The following is a 27,017-nucleotide window of genomic DNA, read 5'->3' as shown; positions in this document are numbered from 1 at the left end:
TCACTTTGTCTTGCCCATCAACGTCAGACTGCAGGACCAGTTGTGTAACAGCAGTGATCTGGTGTCATGCCCAAGGTTAACAGCATCAATGCTTGCCCTGTTTCAGTTCATCCAAATTACAAAAAAATAAATATTTTTTCTTCCTGACATCTTGTCATATGTACCATGCTGATAGTTTTGGTTTAATTTGCCCAGGATTTGCTATAATTTTTCTTGAGATGTCTGCTCCCACACTTAATCCAATCCAATCCACTTTATTTATATAGCACTTAAATAAAATGGAGGTAAATAGGCATTGGAAAAATTATGTTTAAAAACAGCAGTACTAGAAAGTACTTTATTGGAACTACTTTCTATGATTGACTGAATGGTCCATAAAAATCTCAAAACCTGGGAAAATAAAGAGCTGGTTAGATTAAAAGGCCACTATGTCTACGGTTTTGATGCCCATCTGTATGTGTCCAGTACCTGTGGGAGGTGGAGACGTGGAGGTCCTCTGAGTCGGGGTGGCAGAGGTTGGCGGACACTCTACAGGGAACGCTGCCTCCACCACCAACTTCACACTCATGCTCCCCAGTGCGCTATAGCTGTGTGTGGTCACTTCGCGGTGTGTCACCAGCTGGTTACCATCTCTAAAGTCCCAGATGTAGTCAATTGCGGCTGCGGTTTTGAGGTAGCCGCTGGGGTCATGGAGCTGGACTTTGAAGACCACGTCCTCACCACGAAAGAAAACATTCTGAGACTGGTTGACCGCAGACTTCTGGGAGATTTTGACTGCCACTGGGATCTTATCTAAGAGAGAGTGTGTAAGGGGAGTAATAAATATTCATTCTCAGTATGTTAGGCTGAAGCATGCTGATGGATAAAGTTGTACGAGCTGAATGTGTGAGTTTGTCTCCACCTGTGACGTAGAAGACGGTGTTGTCAGTGGTGAGGGGGCTGTACTTCCTGCGCTCACGTTTCTTGTAGACCATAACCTCCATGACCTCTGCCCCCAGAGGGATCTTGGTGGTGTTGATGGTCAAACTGGAAGAGGAGCCGTCACATGTCTCGTAGTACTGGCCTGAAGACCGATGGAGAGTAAAATATTTACTTGCTTTGTTTTTGCATGTGCATATGTGCAAATCATAGACTGAATAAAATGGTGGAAATCTGTAAACCTGCGTGTCTCACCCATTGCGTGCCACACGTAGACATAGCTCTTGCGGCTCCAGTCGTTGCTCTGAGGGAAGGGCTTCCCATCGGGAAACACATTGCATTTTGTCAAGTCTGTACACTTTCCAAAGCCATAGTCATCCAACCAGGAAGTCCAGGTGTACACGTAGCCAGAACGCACCTGTCCATTAGCTACTCAGAAAAGAAGTTAAATTGAAATTAAAGCTGCAGTAATTTATATTTTTATATCAACAATAGGTCAAATTACTACTTGTAATTACTTGTAATGTTACATTCCATAGATAATTATCTTCCAACATTGCAGTTCCCCCCAGCTTCTGTGGACAATTTAAGCCACTTTCAGCTCATTGTTTTGGTTTTAAAGCCTGCAATTTTAATGTTTTGGTTCAGTCTCAACATCCTTGTTTCTAGCAGCAGCGGGCAGCTGTTTTCAGCAAAATATTTTCGATATTCCCACTGTACGCTACCTGCTTAGCACCAAACAGCAGACAGACACAGTAAGCGACTAGCTGTACTGTAGTGGAGTATTTAGCAGCTAAAAAGCCCCCTGAAAAATGGCCACATAAATCGTTAAAGCAGCAATTACGACTTATATTTACGTTTAAAATGGCGGCGCCATCTAGTGGCTGTAGTAATTATGACCGGAGGCTCGGGAGCACAGCAGAAAGTAAGGTGACAAAGTATGACCCCTATTGTCCACCACGTGCGTCTGCGCTGTGTTCCAGAGGCGCCGCCACCCCCGCAAGCAATTCAAGTCAATGCTTGATATTCCACCACCCGAATCATCTCCGCATGAATATTCATTGGGGAACTCATCACTGATTGGCTTGCCCTGACATTCTTACCCTAACCATAACGAATCCCACTCCTCTTGCCTAAACCTAACCAACCCAACCAGGGCAGGCAACGAGTACTAGCCATTCAGGGATGAGTTCCCTAATGAATATTCATGAATCTTCCCCTACCACCCTGCAAAAAAAAAATTAAAAATAGGCCTCCCGGTGGGGTATGTCACGTGGCGGAGGACGGAATGCAGCACAGACGCGGGTAAGAGCGCATACGCCTCCACCTAAAGAGGGAGGTTGGGGTGGTGGAATGGTCAAACAAACACAGGACTCTCACCCAGGGGACTGGAGTTTGTGTCCTATACAAAAAAAGTAAATGGTGAGGTTTTTTAACTTTACGAAGCTATAGGTCATGTTTCGGGTCACGTGCGTAACCGGAAGTGAAGTAACATCTGATTTTACCCCAAGCCACAATCTTTTTCTAAACTCAACTAAGTAGTTCTGGTGCCTAAACATAACCAAACTGCGACTTACAGTGACCAGGTGGGCAGAAACAGGACTCCAAATGAATGTGAGTATTGCCCTTTGTCTGCTGGATGTGTAAAAAGGCAAATGTTTGCCAACATGTCAACTTTATAAGGTTACAGTTTGTTGTGCTGCCTCCAAGTGGCCAATAAAAGAATAAATGCTGTTTTAAGTGTAATTGCGCAGCTATTTTTTTTATTACTACAGTCCTGTGGTGTAGTATGCATACTATCTGTCTAAAAGGACACAGTGTGGTGGACTGCGATGATGTAATGTGTTTGTGGGCGTGGCCTGGCTTTTTGGCAGCACCTGAGGCCTCAAGCTCCATACCATCTTCACAGTGCTCATCCCATACGATGTTCCCACTGGTATCCTCCTTCTGGCATGGTGGGTACTCCAGCTTTGCAGTGAAGGAGATGCAAGAGCCGTTAAGAGCCGGACTGTCGCTGGTCAGACGAACCTTGGGTTTACCTGCAGAAAAGTGGACGATCCAGGTGAAAAACTCCAAACACAACAGGAAGAATTCAGAGGAGAAAGACGACTTAACTCACCTTTGTGGTGCATGAGCTCGTTTGGCTTTGGGTTTAGTGGAGGGTAGAGGTAATCATCCCATGGGTTGGTGTCAGGATCCCAGCCAGGGATTGGTGGAATTGGAAATGGTAACTTCCCTGCTACTGCATGTTTGTGGGAGAACATGTCGCCATATGCTGGAGAGAGAACAAAGAACATTTTAAATGCGCACTATGAGTTCCTGCATGACGTCACTCAAAGTAAATACCAAACAAAACAGAGCAAGCTCGCCCCTCCGCCCATGTTTCCGTAACTGTCATGACTAACTGACTAACTGTCACTAACCCCCTCCCCCAACCATCTTGTCGGTGATTGGCTGGAGTGGTTTGTTGCATTTTGGTGCACAGCCTGTGCCTCTAGTGTTTGTTTGATGTTTACGACCCCTGTGTTGTCTCCAGAGACCGGGCTTTTTCACAGTGTATTCAGGGGGCAGGCAGCTAGCGGATCAAGGAGAGATGCCTACGGTTTGAGACAAAAATGAAATCGTCATGAAACCATGCAGGAACTCATAGTGCACCTTTAAGACTTTTCAGGCCCCTTAAAATGTTGTGAGGATCACTGAGGGAAAGTGAAACTCCCCTAGTGAAAACTTGTTTATTTAATCGTGCACATTTAGAAGCATTTATTGGAATGTTTCCTTACATGTATTTTGAAAATACTATTCACTGAAAATGTCTTAATTATTATAATTTAAGAACTGCTTAACAGAAGTTTATTTTGCAAACATTGCCATTGATCTCAAGAGTAGGCTAGCTTTATATTCCATGCCTTTAAATTGGCTTTGAATAATGTATTTCTTATTTTGTAATAAAAATCTCTTTTTTTATCATGACAGGAAAGAGGTCTGCTGTGTCACCTAAGATGCAGTGTAGAAAATAATGAAAACGAACTTATTACACCTAAAATAACTCATCTATTTACCCCCTACTCAAAGTGGAAATCCTTTTGAGGATAACCTTCTAAATAATAATAATAATAATAATAATAATGAGATCAGGTTTTCTAAATATGGTAGATATTTTAGTAAAGCTCCCTCTGAATGGAATGCAGATGAAAGGCTATAGCATAGCTGTTATGTGAGTGAGATGTTCATAATACCAGATAATGTCTGGCCATATCTTGGAGGACTTTATCTGATCCTACCAAGTGTGTTTTAATTGTTAATTATATTTTTATGTAAAACTCCATGCCTATGTTTCTGGCTTCTGTCTTAATTTAGACCTTCGCATAAATTACATACTTTAACAGATGGTATACGAAAACAACAAATTATCTAGTTAATATGTGATTTAATTAAAGGGAAAAACAACATATTTGCGTAAGCAGACATCTGTGCAGATAAAAAAAAAAAAAAAAAAATATATATATATATATATATATATATATATATATATATATATATATATATATATAAACATATAACTACATGATGCAGTTGTAATAGGCTATTAACAAAAACATTTTTCCATATTGATAACATGTTTTCATATTTTTAGGACTATAAAATCGTTTCCTTTGATAGTTTTCTGACCGGAGAACGTCAGCCATGCAGGACACGCGCCTTAATTAAACTCATGGGACTCTGAGTGCAGCTGATCAGGTATTACAGAAACTGGGACGCAAACATCGAATATCTAAAGTTTTACATTTAATACAATTGTTAAGTCAAGGCCCATAAGATAAAATCATGTCTGTGATTTCAGTGTGAATATTTGAATTCAAGTAGCTACATTTAGTAAATATATGAGGAGTCTGTTAATGATTCTAAGATCTCGTCAGATTGTTACTGTTTAAAATGCTGTATTGTAACTTCAATTAGATTCGCTGAAACTATAAAGCAGCACCACTTACTTTTGCGTCCATCTGCTTGAAAAATAAAGCAAGCCCAAACCAGCAGAAAAACGTATCGGAAGGCTTCCATTTCCCCTCCTCAGCAGGGAGAATTGTGATCAATATATTTTCTAAAAACTCCCAAAATATCGAATAATAAGGTGTTCACCGACACAGCTTGTCCCTCTCTCTGCTCGTCCAGTTCTCCCAGTACTTCCCCCCTGCTTGTCCTGGTGTTTTATAATTTAATCTGGGGGCCGCTGAGTGCACAAACATGTGATGTTTCCTAACAGGACGCATCTCATTCCTCATTAGTCTTTTGGGCGCAGGAAACTCATGAGAGACGAGATGCGCGCGGACACGCTATTTGCGCACACCCACTCTCCCTTTGCCCTGATAAGAAATTATTAAGGCTTTTAATTCGAACGAGCTTTTATTTATTCAGTAATCCTAAATTATTACTAATGTCTATGTACAGGCATACTGACTCATGATTTGCCTATTTTGAAAATATGATTATAGTTTGTATAATAGCGTTCATAAACCGCTCACTTGCGATGTCAACGACAAATTTCTCTCAATACTTCTATTTATGAAGCTCATTTTTGTCTTCAATTTACAGGATTTAATTCTGAAATTCTGATATAGTATAGGTTTTGTCATCCTTTCAAGGAAATTGGACTTATTTTGACCCTTTCTTGATTGGAGAAAGATGTTAAATAAAAGGGACACAAATGGGATGACAACGTGCCTAACTTAGTCGAATCGTAATGTAATTAGGCTACATAATCGTAATTGATAATTGTATTATAGAGATATCTTTTTGATTAGGGGTTGTGTGTTTGTTGAATCCTACCCAGATCATCTTAAATGTCCATTTTGTGACAGTTGAGCACATGATACATTTGTCTCATCGAGCTGTGTCACGGTGAGACGCACCGCACACGGGTGCGTGAGATGAGAGGTCCGAGCGGGGTTATTGCGCCACAGCTGCACTCCTAAAAGCAGAAGTAAAGCGTATGATGTGCTGCCCAGTTGTGCGTTCGTTTTCAACACAGTCCAACATGTGATTAACGCCATTATTCCAGCGGGTCCTCTGCTGTCACAGGGAGAGTTTGGAAAGTGCAACAAAGGGCTCCCAAACTGCAAACTGACATCTAACTCACATTTAAGTTTCTGTTCAATTTCTGTTTCTCATCAATCCTGCGACACAGAGAGAAAAGTCTGATTTGTGACCAGAAGAACATCTCTTGTGCGGAAATTATGGAAAACATCACGATATTGAATTCACAATACACTAACCTATGAAACTTTAAATTGCATTTTTCCAGCAAGCAATTATCTGTTAGCCCACAAAGTTTCAAAAGAGGAAAAGAGTGATTTCTAAATTTTGAAGCAGATAGCAACTTAATATAGCCTACAGCGTAGAATAATGCCTAATGATTGGTATCAATAATTAAACAAAGAAATCCATGACTTTCATATTTACCGAGAAAAAGCTATCCGTTATCATAATAGATAAGGTTTTGTGTCTCTCTCGTGCTTTATGATTACATATGAATTCATTTATATTATTTCTTAAAGTCCAGCTGTTTGGAAATCAAATCCATAAAAGAGCTGTCAAATACTTTGCCATCTTAAGGTCTGATAGACTTTGTTGGCATTTCTGTGACATTATTGTCCTTAAGTCATAGTCCAGAAGCTCTTTATCGAGATGAATTGTAGATGAGAATTTGTTGTTTGTGTGTGGTATGTGTGTACGTGTATATACATATGTGTATGTGTATATGTGTGTATATGTATATATTTGTATTCATGCATTTCTCCGAATGATTTGTAGACTATATGCGACAGGAAGATGTTTGTTAAATACGTAAATTTGAGGTGTCTTGTAATCCCATGTGGGATGGGCCAAAATGTTTGGCATGACACAGAAATAAAACATAACTAACTAACTAACTAACTAACATAGTCGACATATAAAGCCAGTCAGACAATAACGAAACACAGTTATTAATATTACTAAATAGTTTCCATGGGGTCTGCAATAATCATGGCATGAATGAAACATGAATGAATGTCTGAAACAAAACATCAAATATCGAGCTTGACTCGTTCATTACATCTCCATGACAACTGAGCAAAACTGCGTCCGCTGATGAAGGCCACAATGTGACCGAAAGCTCTGGAAGAAATCTAGTAGGCTAGGTGAACCTTGAATTAATATTTTTTTTTTGTCAAAGAAACATGACATGTAGGACAAAACAACGCCAATAGAGGGCAGCCCTTTCCAAGATATGGTTTACACACACGCGCGCACACACACACACACACACACACACACACACACACACACACACACACACACACACACACATCCAATCAGTAACATAATTGACAAACAATAAAGCCTAAACAGTAGGCTACAATTATTTAGAACTTACGGCTACAACTATTATTTTCATTATTGATTAATTTTCTGATTATTTTTCTCAATTATTTGATCAATCTCCTAGTCTATGATATGTCTGAAATGTCCATCACTGTTTCTGTTTTGTGGAAAAGCCAGGGTTAACAATCACAGAAGACTAAAAATAATAATTCAGAGTTGAGAAGCGGGAATCAGTTCCTTATTTACATTTTTTCTTTCTAAAAAAATGAACTAAATGATAATAGTTTGGGCTTGAGTTAAATGATAACTCAAAGTAGAATCTCATGTGTCTCTTCTTTGTCAGCACATAGCAGACATCGCTGGTTGTAAAGGAAAAATGAATGAACAACAATCCAAGCCAGAAATACAATGTGCAGCCAAAAGTTACTGTTATTCTCACTCTCTTTCTCTTTCTCTTTGTTTCTGTGTGTGTGTGTGTGTGTGTGTGTGTTGTTGTGGGAGGATACATGTGAGTACTTGTCATGCCTTCTCATTTACAGCTCTGGCTTTTACTCGGATGATGGAATGTAGGCACATTCCTGAGAATGTGGACTGGACCCTGGACCTTCGGTGTGTGTCTGTGTGTGTGTCCATAAGTGTGTGTGTGTCCGTGCTCCTTTGGTGTTGATCTGTGTGTCTGCAAATGTGCTGGCAGTGGAAACTTCAATTCTGTGTGTTTTGGCTGCAGGATGGAACATATGGGAGTGTTCGCTGTGCAGCAGTGGAAATACATGAATACTTCTTCCTTTTCAATCTTGAAGCCCAAAAACATTATTTCCAAAAAAATAAAAAACCATAAGTCTAGAGCTGGTCACTTCTAACTCTCTTTTCTGTCTCTGTGATCTTTCATGTCTCTTTCATTTCCACCCTCTTTGCAACAGCCTCATCTTGTTGCTCTTCCCACCCTCTTAAGCCCTCCTTTGCTCTTTCAACTTCTCAATTTGTCTCTGCAGGTGTCCCTCTTCCTCCCTCCTCTGTGTACTGTAATCATAATCATCAGAAGCCATTCAGCCCTGTTATCCAGAGCAGAGGGGAGGTGAGCGTCTTTGTGTATAATGACAAGAAGGCAGGGAGCTGCTAATCCCACCCAATCACCCAGACAGTCACCACCACCACCACCAGGACGGGGAACTGGTGACTCTGACTGCAGCCAAACTGGCTCCAAAGCCCCACTGGCTGCACTGCCAAGTTGTATGCAGTGGCCTTTCACAGCTCCAGTCAACAGAGAACAGAACAGAGCTTGTGAAGCAGGCTGACACAGATGGTCTTAATTTCTAGTTATGTGGTGAAGAAAAATAAAGTACAGTCTGACCTCTTGTTGGCCATCACCATAAAGAAAGTATCACCCTGAGGTCACTTGGAAAATGCATTAGGAAATTAAGCCTTTTTCCATTTATATCCTTACTTGAGTTTTTGGGCGTTTCCCCTAAAACGTTTCATAATTCGATTTTGGTACCACTTGCTGTGCTGTGCAGGCTGTGTCATTGTGAAAAAAAAGAATGTAGGTTAAAAACTGTTTTCCACTTGTCAAAAAAAAAATATCAAACTGTGTCGGACTGAGGTCTTAGTCTCCACTCAGTTGAAAACAGCAGCATGGGCTGCCAAGATCTCCTCGGAGAACCGGGGAGATCGAAGCTGCGACCGCCCCGCTTCCCGGCACCGACAGACGGTCATGGGACTGCGAGGCCTGCCGCCAGCTGGCTGGAAAGAGCATCTTTTGATGTGTGGCGCACCGGGGAGACGCTCTCGTACGTACGCACGCACGCACACACACACACACACACACACACACACACACACACACACACACACACACACACACACACACACACACACACACACACACACACACACACACACACACACTCCACAACTGGAGGAAATATAAAAACACTGTCTCATTCCACTGCAATGTGGGCTTATTTATAACTCAGTTGTTTATGGTGGGAGACATAGTTTTGAAATACAGAGTTTTTAGATCCTGTATGGTACTGGCGCCATATCAAAACTAAGTAGCCTAGTCCCAAAGACATTCAAATCCCTAAATAGACTTATTTTAGTGATGCAACATTGAAAAACATCATATTAATCATAATAACTGACACTTTGTGTGTGGGAACTAGACTTCTAGTTTTTTGTCTAAAAAGGTGTAGGAGCAGGTGGATGTATCAGGTGCATCCTCAAGCCGTTAAATAGGCTGTGAGCTTAATTTTACGGGGGCTTTAGGACCGCGGGATGAGCTGGATGAGAGACAAAGTCCGCGCACCTCCAGCATAAAACGAAGTTAGGAGGTTGTCTTGAACCTGCCTTGTCTGTCACTCGTGTCCCAGGTCTGGTGCTTCATGGAAGCAGCGCTACACTCCAAAAGACTGATGGGCGAGTTATTTCTTTTTCTACTTTTTGGATAATCCCTGAAGATTGTCATCATTTTGGTAAAATGTAGCCGATTTCAAAGTTGAGTGGAAGCTCAAAAATGGGGAAGTCAAGGCAGTACTGGGACAACTTCGTACCCGCTTCTCCTCTGCACTCTTCATCATGAGGCTGTGGGCCAGAGCTACAGCTGTCCGGAGGAGGGTGCTCTGCCTGTGGCTGCTGCTCCTCGGGTTCGCCCTGGTTATGCTCGCGCTCTCGGACCTCTTAAACCGGGACCGGGACCACAGTCGTCAGAAACCTGTCCCTCCTCTCCGCCCCCTCCAGCGGATTCCCAATGCACCGGACCTGGAGGTCATCGTGGACTCCCGGGACCCTGCATTAGAGCTCGGTGTCGATCTCGCCCCGCTAAAGTCTTTGCAAGAGGACCAGCTTTTATTCGTGCCGTCGACGCAGGACTCTAAGAACCCGCCGCAGAAGAAGGGGAGTTACAAGGTGCTTCTGCCCGGAGCAAATAAAGATACCCGGCCCCCTGCGCATCCGACGCACGGTGAAATGGGGAAAGCAGTGCGGATACACCTGGAGGGTATGGAGAGGGATATGGAGTTGTCTGCCGTGCAGAAGTACGGTTTCAACGAGATGGTCAGCGAGAGGATTTCACTCCATCGCAGGCTGCCCGAGGCGCGCCATCCTGAGTGAGTGCAATTAGATTAGATTAGATTCAACTTTGTGCAGAGTAAAAGTAGAAAGACAACGAAATGCAGTTTGCGTCTAACCAGAAGTGCAAAAAAGCAGAAAAGTGCAATGTGATAGAAAGTATAGACAGGTGGTGCATAGGCAGGGCAGGCAATATATTGCAGTCTTATAAGAGCAGAATAAATATGGCTATGTAACATGAACAGTGTATGGACAACATGTACAGATATGTGCAATGTAGTAGCAGTGACATTATAATAGTAGTTTAAGAATAATATAGATATATGCAGTGTATTAGCAGAATATATAATAAGAAAAACAGATATTCTGTATGACCCATATAGACAGATATGTACAGTATAGTATAGTACAGCTATGTACAGTGTGGTAACATTATGAGTATGTAGTAGTAATGCGCAGTGTCCAAAGAGCACGACTGAAAAGATACATTAAAATCTTTGCGCTGAAATGTCCCCACTTTGGCATTAAAACACATTCAAAGTTAGTGAAGTTGTAACTTAGACATAGTGAGTGTGTTTCCTATTAACAGGTGTTTGGGGGGACAGTACAGCGAGTCGCTGCCGTCGGCCAGTGTTGTTATCTGTTTCCATGACGAGGCTTGGTCAACGCTCCTGCGCACCGTGCACAGCGTGCTGGATACTGCGCCCAAACCGCATCTGCAGGAGGTTCTGCTGGTGGACGACCTGAGCCAGCACGGTGAGTTTCTCTGAGTCCACATCCACCCATCCATCCACTTGACCTGTGCTGACCACATGTCCATGTCTTTGTCTCTGTTCACCTCTCAGGTCACCTGAAGAGTGTGCTGAGTGAGTATGTGTCTCATCTGGACGCGGTGCGTTTGATTCGCAGCACCAAGCGCCTGGGAGTTGGAGGATGTCGTACACTGGGCGCTGCCAGAGCTGCAGGGGAGGTGCTGGTGTTTATGGACTCCCACTGTGAATGCCAGAAGGGCTGGCTGGAACCACTGCTGGAGAGAGTGGCCCAGGACAGGTGCTATTTACTCTAATAATGTACAAAAGTAATTAAAAGCAGTGCAGCATTATTTTATTATTTGAATTTTAATAAACATTCAATGCACCATTCAAATAAACAAAAAAAATTTATATTTTTTTTTTTTTTTTATGAAAAAATTAAAAAATTTTTTGTGTTTTTTTTAATAAAAAAATTAAAAAAAAATAAAAAATTTATTTGGAAAAAAAAAAAAAAAAAAAAAGAAGGGGTGTGGTTTTTTTGTTTTTTTTTTTTTTTTATTAAATGATAGAAGAGATAGGAGAGTGAAGGTTTTTGTTGTTTATTTTTTTTTTTTTTTTTGTTGAGAGGGGGGGGATGGGTGGGGTGTGTGGGGGGTATCCAAAGCTCAGCTCTCATGATTTGGCTCTAGTCTTGTGTCTCAGGCTGCCTGCAGTGTGGCTCTAATTAGACAATTAGGCTGAACTGCAAGACCTGGAATCTGCAACAACTCAACTCTCTCAGCCACATGTTTGACCCTTCTCCTATTTCTTGCTTTTTTCTTCCCCCCCCCTTTAATCTCTTCATTCCATTTCCTCTGAGCATCACATCACACATGGCCTCTTGGGGGAAATATTTTAAATGGCATATGTGAACCAGAACACACTTTGAATAATAAGTGAAAATGTAACCAAGGGAGGCTGGTTAGGACTTATACGTAAAAGGTTCTTATCCTTAAAAATCTTTTACCGACAAGAACATGCTTTTCATTCATGACACCAACCTCAGTTTGAATCACCCTTCTTGATAAATGTCAATGCAAAAAGACACATTTGACTATAAAAATGACTTTTCAGATGAATGTGGCATCTCTGTGCAGGACCAGAGTGGTGTCCCCCATCATTGATGTGATAGACTGGCAGACCTTCCAGTTCAATGCCACCCAGTGGCCAGTTAGGGGTGTGTTCGACTGGAGACTGAACTTCTACTGGGAGTCTAACCCTCAGCTGCAAGATAAGGAGTCAGACTCCGCTGTTCGACCTGTGCAGTGAGTTTACAGCAAAATTATGTCAGATGGGCTTTCATGACACCAGTATATACAAAAGTTTTACTTAAAAGTAATGTTGAGTGAAGCCTAAGAGAAAACACTGAGCAAATTTGCTTTTATATTTTTATGTTTATGGGGGCAGAATTGATGGTAACACTTTATAATAAAGGTGCAAATCATATACTTAAGTAATGCATAATTCATGATGATTCAAAGCATGTATTAATGCAGAATGTATCATAAATTCCGGTTGATCACTGTTAACAAATGATCTAATAATCTAATGACCTAATAAGTGTGAATTAATCACATGAAGTCATGATGACTTCATCATGACTTATTCACTTAATTCACACTTATTAGGTCATCTGTTAAGAAATGTTAATTCACAGTTAATTCATACATAAATTCCTCTTACATAAAAAACAATTTTAGGACCATGCATTTGCTTAGCCTCTTTGATAAAAAGATTTGTTTTAAATTGTGTTTGTGTTGTTGTTCAAGCCAGTAGAGCTTAAACATGTCTGATCATTCCCCTCTATTTTGTCAATTGGTACCTGCTGGATAATTATTGCACTTTGCTTTAAGTTCTCATAGCTCTTAAAATATATAACCTTTGACAAGGAGTGTGATTTGTTTTAAAGGGTCACATGCCAAAAAGGGAAGGAACCATTGCTCTGCTGTGATCTGTGTGTCCTTGCTAACTAAGACTTTAATACTCTGAAGTTTGTAATATCTCTGCTCCAGTGACACCCAGATACATTTCTGTCTGTTCTTGGCCAGTAAAGTGATGCTGATTCTGTCTCCGCCAGGAGCCCAGCGTTAGGAGGGGGAGTTTTGGCCATCGACAGACATTTCTTCCAGAGTGTGGGAGCCTATGACCCTGGGATGCTGTTGTGGGGAGTGGAACAAATTGAGCTGTCAATCAGGGTACAGAAGAAAACTAAATCAACTCTCCATTCAAATCCTCCAATTCACATCCTCACACAGGACAGAGAGAAAATCTTTTTGTTTTTCACCTTAAGTCATAAGTCACATAAGGTTTTTTTTAAACGATGCTTTGGCTGATTCAGATGCCTTCTGTCAGGGCCTCAGGAATGTTGTGCTGCGACATGATACCTTTTGCAAATGGAAATCTCAGGTTTAATAGTGGTCTGGGAATGTCTGGGCCGGTTGACAAATACACAAGTTTGAGAAGAAAATGTTACTTGACCACTTGTTTTTCCATGATGACCATTAACAATCATATTTTGGAATTGTAGCATGTTATATGACAGATTAAAAAGGGAAATGGTACAGTCTGTTGTAGGGCTGGGCAATATGGAGAAAATCAAATTTCACAATATTTTTGACCAAATACCTTAATATCGATACCGCAATGATGTTTTAGTGTTGACTATTGGTGCTTTTAAAAATATTTACACAATGAGATTTTTTATAAATAATCATCAGTAATGTGGATATAATAACTAAGTGGGTAAAGGCAAATAATAGAACAGTTACAACAGTCTGGTAAGTTCAGAAAAGTAAATCACTTTACTGTAATGTAGCCTTTAAAACCAGTAAAAGACAACACTTATGCCATATTACGATATCCAAAATCTAAGACGATATCTAGTCTCATATCACGATATCGATATAATATCGATATATTGCCCAGCTCTAGTCTGTTGAAATAAAATCAATATGCAGCTTGCAAAACAAAATATAATTTATACTTATCATACTCTCCTGCTGTTTTACAGCAAAAGGCACAAACACACAAACTACAGGGTTATAAACCGTTTTTTTTTAAAAAATTTTAAAATTTTTACCGTTCCTGTTATAGGTGTGGTCATGCGGGGGTTCCATGGAGGTGGTTCCCTGCTCCCGTGTGGCCCACCTAGACCACCACCACCTGCCTTACCACTTCTCAGACCAGGAGCTGCTTCAGAGGAACAAGATTCGGATTGCAGACACCTGGATGGATGCATACAGGAAGATCTTCTATAGGAGAGACACTCTTGCTCATTTCATCAGGCAGGTGTGTATGTTTGGTGTGGATATTGTGTGGATATATGTCATCAAGAGATTGATTGGTGAGTTTACCAAATATAAAATAAAAAATCTTAGGATATAATTGTTATTTGTTCAGTCTGAGAGCCCTAATATCACAGAGCGTCTGCAGTTAAAGAGAAGTCTGGGCTGTAGGAACTTCCACTGGTACCTGACTACAGTTTATCCACAACTTTACATCCCCCAGGACAGACCTGCACTGTCAGGCGAGGTAACACACACACACACACACACACACACACACACACACACACACACACACACACACACACACACGCACACGCACACGCACACACACACTATTCATTGATGGACATGCTGATGTGTCCCATTTGTGCCTGTTTGAAGCTGTACAATGTCGGCACTGGCAGCTGTGCAGACTACCCTCGAGGGCAGGGGCTGCGGGGTGGGGCCATGAATGTAGCACCATGCAGTGGGACGGGCAGCCAGGTAACCATGACAACAGTTGTGAAAATCACAGACAGAGAGGTAACACACAGTGGCAAAGATGATCTCTCTTGTCATCGCAGCACTGCGATCTAAACTCTGAGTTTGAAGTGCGATGTGATCCCATGGGGGCTTTGTGTTTGGACGCCAAGGGAGAGATGGTGGTCCTATCTCCGTGCCCTATACACCGACCACCAACCAGCAGATTCCAGTGGAAGTTCATAAAGGTAAGGCAGAGAGTTCATCTTGTTTTGTTATTTATGTGAATAGATGTAAATATGTTCAGTGGCCGTTAGGCTAACTCAGTGTGTCTGTTTTTTTGCTTCAGCTGAGTGGTCAACTCGTCCATCAACAGTCCCAGTTATGCCTAGAGGTTGTAAAGGAAGGAGGGCTCCCACACAGCAGCCCAAAAAAAGTCAACACCCATGCCAGGACAGGAGGTCTCTTCCTGCGCCCCTGCACCCATCACCCCAGACAACAGTGGCACTTTGAGCAACTAGTATCTCCTAAAGATGCTTGATACAAAAAGCAGAGGGATCATCAAAAATGTACTTAGTGGCATACAGTAGTGAAATGGTCTTAGAAAAATATACACAAAATATAACTTTTTTGCTCCACTGTGCCACTTGTTCCTGTTTTAAGGATTGCAAATACAATTTATTCTGTTAAATAATAAACAACTGACTATCTAAAATAATAAAATACAAGATATGATTATGTTGAAACAAAGTCTTTATTTAAAAGTGCAATCTTTAGGAATACATATTATTGTATTTATGTACATTTAATCATACAGTGTGAAAAACATGTAGAGAAAATGATCTCAAATGATGTTTTACTTGTTTCACACGTGTGAATGTTTTTGTGCGGTATTCAGCAGAATCACATTAAAAACCGATACATCTCTATTAACTGACCTCAGGTTGGATGGAAATTATGAAGGAGAAGTATCAAGTAGACAGTACCAAAAATCGGTCTATTGTAGATTTTAGTCTATTAGATAGAATTTGTTCTGGAATGAAACTTGAACCGGCCAGTGCACTGTTCCTCTCTCTTTATCTTAAAGTTAGAAAAAGAAAACAGGGTTAATAAACACACTGGTGCCTATTTTCTAAATGGTTCCTCAATTAGTGGGATCTGGTAATACATCTGAAAAAAAGATATAAAAAAAGATTTGCACTGAAAAGTATAACTTCCTGTAGTATAGCCTACAGTCCTACCGTTAAGTTATTTAATGAAGGACCTAAATGGTTATGGAAAGAGACATTCAAAAATCATATAGGGCTATAATATTCAGGTGTCTACATAGTTTTGGCCATGTAGTATAGTTCTGTAGGACATGTATTAAAGTCCCTGCAAACCCAGGTGTTTCTTTGTTATTCAGTTAATTAGATGTCTACTCAGTGGAGCTATTCATTCACATTTTGACTTGTCATAGTAAGAGCACAGATGCTACTAAAAAAACTAAACATGATTCTGTTCTGTTTAAGTGTCCCATTAAGCCAAGACAGTGTGACAATGTACACAATACCGGAAACTGAAGCTGAAGCCTATTAATGGACTATAGCCATTGTTCATTTATTTATACATGTGCCTTTCCCACTATGACATGTCCAAATGTCCTCTTAGGTGCAACAAAACAGGAGTGTTAAAGAGTGTCAATCAAGAAGTATGTACACACCCACACAGTCATCTAAGTAAAAAAAAAAAAACTCCCCCCCCCCTAAATGTTGTATTTTAAAAGGTTTTATTCTTTCTTAATGTGTTTGGGATGATTGCACTCTTGTTATTATTATTATTATTTTTTTTTTTTTTTACAATGTATACCAAGTCTCTGACCAAAATAAACAAGAATATTCATACTTTATCAGCTGCCAACAGCAGATGGAGCCATCTGCCTTCAAAATCTTCTCTAATGCCCCAACTGATCACTTTGTTATTGTTATACACCTATAAACTCCCCATATGATTTACTTATGAGCATTTCCATAAAGACATTCTTATATAAACGTTCTGTGATTGCTAATGTTATTACACTAAACAGTAAGTCAACTGTTTGTGATTAGGATCTAGACAACAGTGTCATGTGTTTTTGTGTCTAGGTTTACTGTAACTCAGCCCAATCATAAGTGTAGCTGTTATTTAAACCACAGAGCCCAAGGTTAGGATGGCAACTGGCAGGCAGGGAAGACCCTGAGCTTGTCCTCAGTAACTCTCTCCTTGCCCCCAGACATGGAGTGCTAATAACCGCCTATACTCTGTCACAGTAATGCTTTTCTTAACCCATGGTGCACTTAGCCCAGTCAAGGACACAGCACCTTTTGATAAAAACCAGTCATATGGTATGTCTGCAGCTCCGAGACATAGGTCAAACACTTGGACAAACATGTTGTTGATTAATAAGTCTTCTCTCAGTTACGTAACTATAGGCTACTGAGTACAAGAAGGGCAACGTCTCTGCTTTGGGTCTTCAGAGGATGGCAAGAAGTCACAGACTCATTGTGTGGCTATTTTTACATGTTTGCTCAGAAGATTGCAAGACATAGTATAGCTATAAAGTAACATTTTGTTTCGTTTTTGATACTTAATGACCTTTACCAATTTATGAGTATTGCTTATAAGCATGATTTTGAACTGATGACATTTCAGATGGCGCTTCATTTCAGTGTTGGGTATCAGAGAACCCTGCTCTGGCAATGGATTTTATTAATGCTCCATGTCTGTGATTGGAGCTGACACTACTTTTAACACAGAACTACCTTCACAAATCCCAAACAAAGGATTTCTGATTTCTCTGCGGTGTAACATCATAATGAGGGGTAACACATACAGTTCTTTACTTGTGATAGACTTTTTGGCAAATCAAAAGGAACATACATTTGTTCATGCCCATATTAACATTTACAAAACATCATATTTCCTTGTTTGGTGTAATACCAATGCTTTATGGTCATTCATGTATTTTCTCTGATACGCATGCTCAGTTTGTGACAAAGAGACTGGTTACTACTTCAATACATTTCTGCATTATCGGTTTTAATAAGATCAGAATAAAAGAAAAACAGTTACAAGGAAAAATATTTGCAGAGAGTAGACTATACATGTCGCCCACGATTCGTGCATCAAACCTGTCCCATCGTAGAGTCAGCACGCTACACACACTAACACAAAGGGCCTGTGAAAACAAAAAGGAAGTGAAAGTGAAAAAGGACCTGAGATTGTAGCCTACCTCTGACAACCCTGTTGAAAACTCCTGTCACTGCCTGTTTTATTTAGGCTTAGACTTGAATCCAATAGCCTATTGGGGTATGCAGCGTATGGTAAATTGTGAGAAAATTCCCCAGTTGGGCATAATAGGCTCCATAAAGTAATCACAGTCATTCACTGTGGTCTGTGTGGAGTCTCTCAGCAATAACTTGTCAATCCAAGCATGCTGGAAAAGGAACGCCCTTTTCAACATGCTTGTTCGAGAGGGAATGCAATATGTTCAATATTTATAACATATGGCAACTTGAGGAGGTGTCATCAAACACTTCTGTAGTGGTAGCCATTAAATCCCATCCCTAGTTGGTATATAATACTTTTTGACATATGTTGTAAATAAGCTGATTTCTAAATGTCATACAAAATGGGACAAAACTGGGAACTAGGACAACACATGGAGAGGAAACCAGATAAAAAGAAAACTTCAGGAGTCTTCACATTTTTAACAGTTATCAGAATTGTTTTTTTTGTATTTGAAGATGTAAGTATCTAGTTTGTGTTCATTTTAATGTCAATATTTTTCTTCTGTCTGCATTTAAAATGCTCCTCCTGAGATTCTTTTTCTACTGTGCTCCCTTCTGTCCCCAAACTATCCTCCTCACACACTGCATGTGACCTTTTGCGTGTCCTCCCCTCCCCTCTCATCATCTTCCATCTCTTCTCCATGCTGAGATGAGTGTGATTAATACAGTGAACACCCACATCAAACGCCGATGGCCGCCGAGCATGTGGCATTCTCACAAACACACACATCTTCAGATGAACCTGTGAGACTCAGATGGATGTCAGCTGCTGTGGTGTGCAGGGAGCTGTGGCCTTTTTATGAAGATCCATGGGGCTATTTCACACAGGGCGGAGATGGCTGTACTTACTTAGCACGCCTTTAAGAGCCTTGGGTGGTCTTTACACAGACACTATTTCCAGTGATTCTTTATGTGCTTGTTGTGCAATTAGGTCTATGTGGATGGGCCACAGGAGTCCGGGCTGACACTGAGTAAAGATTAAGTGCATTAAAATGCGACCAAGGTCAGAGACAAAAACGGCTTTCAAATGTCTCATTTAGAAAGTTCCTTGTGACGCAAACACTTTAAAAGGGGACTCTTAAAATTCTGAATCAGTCTTTCATGTTTTCACATCTAATTGTGTGAGACATCAAATACTTGAAAACTATAAATACTATTTCAGGTGAAAAACACATTTGGAATTTCAGCAATCTACTTATTTCCACTACTTACATGGTGAATAGTGTGACTCAAATATAAAGGGTGCTAAACAGGAGGTAAGAGTAGGATTAATCTGTAAAATCTGATCATAAATTGATCAACAATGGTGGTGAAAATAAGATTAAGCTGCTCTTAAATTTGAACTTGATTAGATGGAGATTAATGATTTGATTAAGACAATTACAATTGCAGGCCCTTCTTGGGCATCACACAGCTGATTTAACAAGCATGCAAGATGTGCATAGTTTTACTATAACATATGGAGATTTTCATGTACAGTTCCACACAGAAAAATGGTACATAAGCTTACCTGGCAAAGGACCCAAAGTGCCTCACTTGTTTTTCACCACTTCACCCCTACAGCCCTCTTATTTCTGCCTCACAGATGGCTTCCTATGTAAAGCAAAAACATGGACAACATGTAGCTGAGAAACAGAACTAACACAGCTCAGACAAATATGTAACCAAAACTGAAGAAAATGTATGCCAAGATCCCAAGTTAAGGAGGACAAAATACTGTAATTCCACTTGTTTATAATTAAACAAGTGAAATGACAGTACAAATGCAGTAAACACTCTGAGCCTCAATCACAGACAAGAAATGCATACAGAGACAGAGCCCTGCTGCTATGTCTGAATAATGTTTTTGCAGTCTCTGATTAAATGACTAAAAAGAAAAGCTTCAGAACTTTGTGTCATTTTGTTATGTCAACTTTTGGCTAGTTATCCTTGAAAAACCCACCATCGCACAAGACAGAATGGAAAGGTACATAATGTATGGCTGTCAAACAGTGTTTAAAGGGCGCTATGCAGTTTCTTGGTGGGTGGTTTTTCCGGTCACAGACACTAGGGGGAAGCCAGACGACCACCATTCAACTCGAAAAAAGTCATATAACCATTCCAATGACTCCGAAGCTGTTCAGTTAAGGTAAATTAAGCAAAAAAAATTGCATAGTTCCCCTTTAAAGAGTAAAATATAGCCATGTTTTCACATACATAAATGAGTGAGCATTTTAGTCTGGACTTTTCAACAGGGACCCTTACATCACTGTTACATCAACACAATGGAAGACAACTGAGCTCTACATGGTGACGATCCTCCTATCTGCTCCTTTGAAAATGCCAGACTACTCTCTGTCAGGTAAGCAACAAAGGAGGTAATTTAGCAGCAGTTCCAGAATCCCGCTTGATGGCCATAGCCAGACCTACACGTCTCAGAGAAGAAACCACCATTAATCTCCACTTCTGACATGCGCATTGTTCTGCCACCCCTCCCACCACCGCCACCAACACTTGTACCATAGCACCCAGCAGGAGCAGCTCAGACTCATTTATCAAACACACAAGATGCCCTGGATGCTTCCCCCTCCATTCCTGCTTTACACCAATGCAAATGTAACAATTTGGATGTGCAACAGCGGCCGCTGTCTCACCCAGCGTGGAACAGATTCATGTAAAGCCCTTGTGTGGAGAGCTTTCTCTATGTTTCACATGTGTATGTGTGCTCTTATATGTACAAACACTTGATATATATGGAGGTACACATAACCAGAAGCACACACAATTTGGACTCCCCCCCCACCCCCGCCCCTCCCCCACACACACACATTCAAACACAAAAATAATGTGCCTTTGGTTCAGCACACAGCCTTTTATGTTGTTGATAGCAGGCAGCGTATCAGGTCACAGTAAGGACTGAATGGAAACAGCTCACCACAGCTGGCAGATTTCCACATATCTTCATTTTGTCCGTGAACATGAAAGGAGAGAAATGGACATATTTTTATTACCTGAGAGAGAAGTTCACACCTCCTGCACGGCGATGGTGTTTTTAGTATTGAAATCTGGGGTGAGGGACAAGTGAAGAGGCTCTTTTCGCCGGGATAAAGTGTTCACTTGAATGGAAGACTGAATGTGTGTGTGTGTGCCCACACAACATTTGTTTTGAGTGAAAAGAGTGGACAGGGATGAATAGTTGCTGTATTTGGGTCAGACCCATCATTAAACATGTGAAAAGAGTGGATTAAACAGACAGCAATAGAGGGAATATGAAGCACAATACATACACATAAATACATTAGATGTATTTTGAGTATAATGACGAATGCTCATACATCATCAGTCCACATCCCACGTCTTTTAATCCATTTCTCCCTTTGGCATTTGTGTTGCAATTTTCAAAATTGTTACCATCTCTGTTTTGTTCTCCTCTCCATCCCTTTGAGTCAGACCAAACTTTAATCAAAATTCACAAGTGGTTGGAAAGAGGAAAGCGAGGGTGCAAAGGAGGAAGGCAGATGGGCCTCAGTTAGCTAATGTCAGAATGTGGGAAGCAATGAATAAAAGATGAGTTTGCTAGCAGGTAGATAAAACGATGCATAAACAGCAAGGATGGGATTGTGTGTACAACATTAAATATGGAGGGGTCTTCGAGACCCTAGGCTAAAAAACAGCATTCCCACAGGTGTGCTGGAGGCGCTGCTAAATACACAAAAATATTATCCTCAGTGCAAACACCCGCCTGCAAGTCCCTTCTTAGTAAAACACACAATACATGATCTAAGTGGGGGATCATTTGACCACACATATCTTCATTTTCACTTTCTCTAAAAGCATTTACTCACATGCATGATAAATAAGGGAAAGCATTGCAACATCACCTTAAAGTATAGTGCTGATGTATCAAATTCAGACAGATCCCGTATTCCCCACTCCACTTCCTACACACACACACACACACACACACGCACGCACGCACACACACACACACACACACACACACACACACACACACACACACACACACACACACACACACACACACACACACACACACACACAGCACCTTGCCAGGTGAGAGCAGCTGGACCTGTGACAGATAGTGATCTACAGCACGCATACTTACCCAGTTTTCACCCAACGCCCACATCCCACATCACCAGTGGGACATGACGATTGCAGCGCTTTTACCTCAGATGAACCGTAGCAGCAGCTAACAAAAGACAGTCACACACGCGCATGCACAAAACAAATACACACTACGTTTATAAACAGTGTGGATAAGCAATAGTCTTGCATGACAGAGATCTGGCATTATTACCTTTGTGTGTTTGTGTATTTTGGTGGACATGTATGGGTTGGTGCACACACCATGAAAAATGAAGAGTTTGAGAACAATTCAGCAACAGCTGTTGGATGGATTTCTGTAAAAATTCTGCACACACCTCACCCCCTCAAGATGAATTGCAATAACCTTGGTGATCCCTAAACCTTTCCAATAAACCAGAGAACGTTTTTCTCCCATCCCGGAATGCTGTGTGGACTAGCCAGACCCTCCTCCGCTCGCGTGTGGATGGTCTGGCAAAGCAAGACTACGTAGACTGTGAACCTTGCTTCGATTCACAGCCCAGGCTGGGCCTTTTTGTGTGGAGTTTGCATGTTCTTCCAGACTTTCTTTGACACACTATACTATGACTTTTTACCACTTTCTTCGACATACTATACTATGACTTTTTTTTTATCACTTTTTAATGGCTTTTTCGACATACTATGCTAAGAATATTTTTAGGACTTTTTTCCATATGCTATACTATGATTTATTTTATCACTTTTTTTCAACTTATTGTTCTATGACTTTTTTGTGTGGCGTTTTCATGTTTCTCCAGACTTTCTTTGACTTACTAAACTATGACTTTTTATCACTTTTTTCGACATACTATACTATGACTTTTATCACTTATTTCGACATAATATACTATGACCTTTTTATGCCTTTTCTTGACAGACTATACTATGACTTTTTCAGGTCAGATAGCTGACAGCGATGAGAAAATGATTGGAGGACAGGCGGTTGAGTCTTCAAATCTTAAAGGGTGCAATTAGTTTAAAGACCTACTTTACAGGAATGAATAATTAAAATCGATAAAAATTGTAAAAGAATAGTAGTCTAAAGGTTGTGTTCCAGTCTCTTTTTTTTTGTTTTGGAAATATAAATGCACTTTTCGACATACTATACCGACTCTTTTACAACTTTTTTTTGACATGCTATACAATGAAATTTTTTGTCTCAACGTTTTTCAACATACTATACTATGACTTTTCTGGAAATGCTTTACTATGACTCTTTCAATTTTTCCCGACATGCTATACTAAGACTTTTTATCACTTTTTTCTACATACTATACTATAATTTTTTTTTAATCAATTTTGTAGACATACTTTACTGTGATTTTTTATCACTTTTTTTGACATACCATACTAAGACTTTTTATCACTTTTTCGACATTCTATGACTTTTCTATCATTTTGTTTTCGACATCCTATAATATGACTTTTTTATAATTTTTTTCTACATGCTATAGTATAACTTTTTCATCATACTGTACTATGACTTTTTTATCACTTTTTTCGACATACAAGTGACTTTTTCTACTTATTATACTATGGGTTTTCTGGAAATGCTTTACTATGACTATTTTCACTTTTTCTGACATACTATACCATGACATTTTATCACTTTTTTCTACACACTTTACTATGACTTTTTTATAACTTTTTTTCGACATACTTTACTATGAATTTTCTGGAAATGCTTTACCATGAATCTATTCACTTTTTCCGATAATTTTTTTCGACATGCTATAGTATGACTTTTTCATCAATTCTTTTCGCCATACTTTACTATGGCTTTTTTTTTTATCACTTTTTTCAATATACTATACTATGACTTTTTATCAATTTTGTAGACATACTTTACTAGACATACTACTTTACTAGCTTGCAGCACTAGCCCCCCCTACTGTCTTCCCTTCCCATTAACACTACCACCGGTCCATCTTCCCATTCAGACTGTTGTCACAGATAGGGCCTCCTGCCCTCATTACACAATTAATAGGGTTAATAAAAACAATCTTCTTTACATAAAATGCACTACTGTCCCATTACCAGTGGTTATGTGTAAACTGGCCCTCCTAAATGTGAGATCCCTCTCAAAAAAGACTTTTATTCGAAATGAGTTTATCTCCTCCACCATCCTAGATTTCTTGTTCCTCACTGAAACCTGGTTGGAGTCTGGTGAATATAGCCAGCTCTTAGAAGTATGTCCCCCCGACTATGACTTCTTTAGCTCACCCAGGCTTAGTGGCTGTGGATGAGGCATTGCTGTTATTTTTTTGAGCTTTTTATGTTTAAAACAGGTGGTATAAAGCCTGTCCTTTGTGTAACTGTCTACCGCCCTCCCAAACAGAATTCTCTATTTTTAACTGAATTTTCTGAATTTTTATCTTTGGTGGTTTTAGGCTATGATAACATTTGCACACTTGGTTTGTCCATTGATTCTCTAGATGTGGAGGATTTGGGTGTCTCAGACCATCAGTATATCAGGTTCTCCACCTTGTTTTCAAATCATCGCCAATCATCAAACACCTGCTCACTACTGCCGATCTATAAATACATCCACTCCAAGTTATTTCTCAGATGCCTTCAGAGCCTCCTTTTCACTTAGCAGTTCTAAAACCCCACCCCATCAGCTGAATACAGACCTATTAACCACAGAGTTTAATTCTATCTGTGGAAATATTTTGGACTCCATTGCCCCTCTGACTATCAGGAAACCTACAGCCGAATCTCAGCCTTGGCTGAATAGTGACACTCGTGCTCTTAGACGACTATGTTGAAAAGCAGAGAGAAAATGGAAAAAGGACAGGCTACAGGTGTCTTTTGAGATGCTGAAAGACTGTCTGGCTAATTATCAGTTATCAGTCAAAGCAGCAAGGACCAAATATTTCGCCAACATCATTTCCAAAAATCACCAAATCCCAAAGCCTTGTTCCATACAATAAATTTAGTTCTCACCCCTGTTGACAACACTTGTCTTGTACCATCCACAGCCATTTGTGAGGATTTTCTAACATTTTTCTTAACAAAAATAGATCTTATTCGCTCAAATATCTCACCGCCCATTTATGATGATGGTCTGATGCTTGCCCCCCCTGCCATCCTGGCTTTCAGCCTGTATCTCTGTCTCTCGTCTATGACACTATTGTTCATACAAGGTCCTCCACCTACCCTTTGGATATTGTTCCCTCACACCTTTTAAAGGATGTATTGGACACTGTAGGTCCCACAATTTCCCTTATTATAAACAGCAGTCTTGCCAATGGAACTGTCCCATCCATTTTTAAACATGCAATAGTTCATCCTCTTATTAAAAAACCGAACCTCGACAAATCAGATTTAAATAATTTCCGTTCCATTTCCAAGCTTCCCTTCCTGTCTAAAGTATTGGAGAAAATTGTTTATGCTCAGCTACTGGCTCATTTAGATAATACCAACATCATGGAAAAATTTCAATCTGGGTTCAGGGCTCGTCACAGTACAGAATCGGCCCTTTTTAAAGTTTCAAATGACCTGCTACTGGTTTTGGACTGTGGTAAATGTGCCATCCTAATTCTGTTAGACCTTAGTGCAGCATTTGATACAGTGGATCACAATATTTTATTAAATCGTCTTGAGGACCAGGTTGGCATCCAGGGCACTTCCCTCAAGTGGTTTGCCTCCTATTTAGCCAATAGGACTTTCTCTGTTAACATTGGCAACCTTTACTCCTCCACTGCCCCTATTTCTTGTGGAGTACCCCAGGGTTCCATTTTGGGACCTATTTTGTTTGCTCTGTATATGCTCCATTTGGGCTATATATATTCCACCAACACAATGTTTACTTCCACTGTTATGCTGATGATACACAAATCTTTTTGCCGTTAAATCCGGGGGATACATCCATTGTTAACTGCCTCCAGGATGTGAAATGCTGGATGGCCAAAAACTACTTACAGCTGAATGACTCTAAAACAGAGGTGATTCTTTTTGGTCCCCCAAACACCACAGCAAGCGTAGATAGCCACCTGGGTCCGCTGTCTCTTAACCTTCACGTCTATGCCAGAAATCTTGGTGTCATCTTTGATTCATCACTTCGTTTTGAGAAACAGATCAATTCAGTGGTGAAAAGTTGCTTTTTTCAACTCCGGAATATTGCCAAACTGAAGACTAACCTGTCTTCTGATGACATGAAGACTGCCACCATTGCATTAATCTCCTCCAGGCTTGATTATTGCAACTCACTGTATCTGGGTGTTGGCCATTCCTCTTTGTCTCGCCTGCAGTTGGTGCAAAATGCTGCAGTGAGACTTCTGACTGGCACAAGGAAAAGAGAAAGCATCACACCGATTCTGGCATCCCTGCATTGGCTACCTATCAAATACAGGATTGATTTTAAGATTCTTTTATTTGTTTTTAAAGCCATTCGTGGTCAGGCTCCTCAGTATATTTCAGAACTCCTCAGCACATACTCCAATTCCAGGCTTCTTAGATCCTCGAATCAATTATTTTTAACTGTTCCTCAATCGAGGTTAGTGGGTAAAGGAGATCGTGCCTTTTCTGTGGCAGCTCCAAAGTTTTGGAACAGTCTCCCACTTTGTCTAAGATGTTCCCCCTCCATTGACAATTTTAAAACACATCTCAACTCAATGGCCTTTGGTTGCTCTTAGAGGTTTGTAGCATCTTAATATGATATTGTACTGTATTTTTTGCATTTATTTTATTTTATTTTTGTTGTTGCTCCTTTTGCTTGA

General features: G+C 40.3%; 2 protein-coding genes across 3 annotated transcripts in view; one reads left to right on the top strand and one right to left on the bottom strand.

The window, feature by feature from the left end:
• gpnmb (glycoprotein (transmembrane) nmb) overlaps positions 1-5,119 on the bottom strand; it is a 6,728-nt gene extending 1,609 nt beyond the window's left edge. The window contains exons 1-6 of one of the 2 annotated variants that reach the window (XM_039819209.1): positions 4,908-5,119; positions 3,038-3,193; positions 2,796-2,957; positions 1,174-1,347; positions 902-1,063; positions 469-792 (exon numbers count right to left, since the gene is read on the bottom strand). In XM_039819209.1, coding sequence (XP_039675143.1) covers positions 469-792; positions 902-1,063; positions 1,174-1,347; positions 2,796-2,957; positions 3,038-3,193; positions 4,908-4,977 — 1,048 coding nt within the window. In that variant the 5' untranslated portion in view covers positions 4,978-5,119. The remainder of the gene's footprint in view (positions 1-468; positions 793-901; positions 1,064-1,173; positions 1,348-2,795; positions 2,958-3,037; positions 3,194-4,907) is intronic. The other variant, XM_039819210.1, reaches the window with a different exon arrangement.
• A 3,931-nt stretch (positions 5,120-9,050) lies between these two features.
• Positions 9,051-15,810, top strand: LOC120570733 (polypeptide N-acetylgalactosaminyltransferase 15-like). The gene is made up of 11 exons (XM_039819224.1): positions 9,051-9,065; positions 9,648-10,382; positions 10,934-11,100; positions 11,190-11,394; positions 12,233-12,400; positions 13,213-13,330; positions 14,229-14,423; positions 14,535-14,666; positions 14,804-14,905; positions 14,986-15,129; positions 15,231-15,810. The coding sequence occupies exons 2-11, from the start codon at positions 9,853-9,855 to the stop codon at positions 15,420-15,422; spliced, it is 1,953 nt and encodes a 650-aa protein (XP_039675158.1). The 5' UTR covers positions 9,051-9,065; positions 9,648-9,852; the 3' UTR covers positions 15,423-15,810.
• Positions 15,811-27,017: the final 11,207 nt, after the last annotated feature.

The sequence above is a fragment of the Perca fluviatilis genome, chromosome 13 (assembly GCF_010015445.1).
Source record: "Perca fluviatilis chromosome 13, GENO_Pfluv_1.0, whole genome shotgun sequence".
NCBI lineage: Eukaryota > Metazoa > Chordata > Actinopteri > Perciformes > Percidae > Perca > Perca fluviatilis.
Note: the sequence above shows the minus strand (reverse complement) of the source record. Positions and strands in the feature narration are given on the sequence as shown.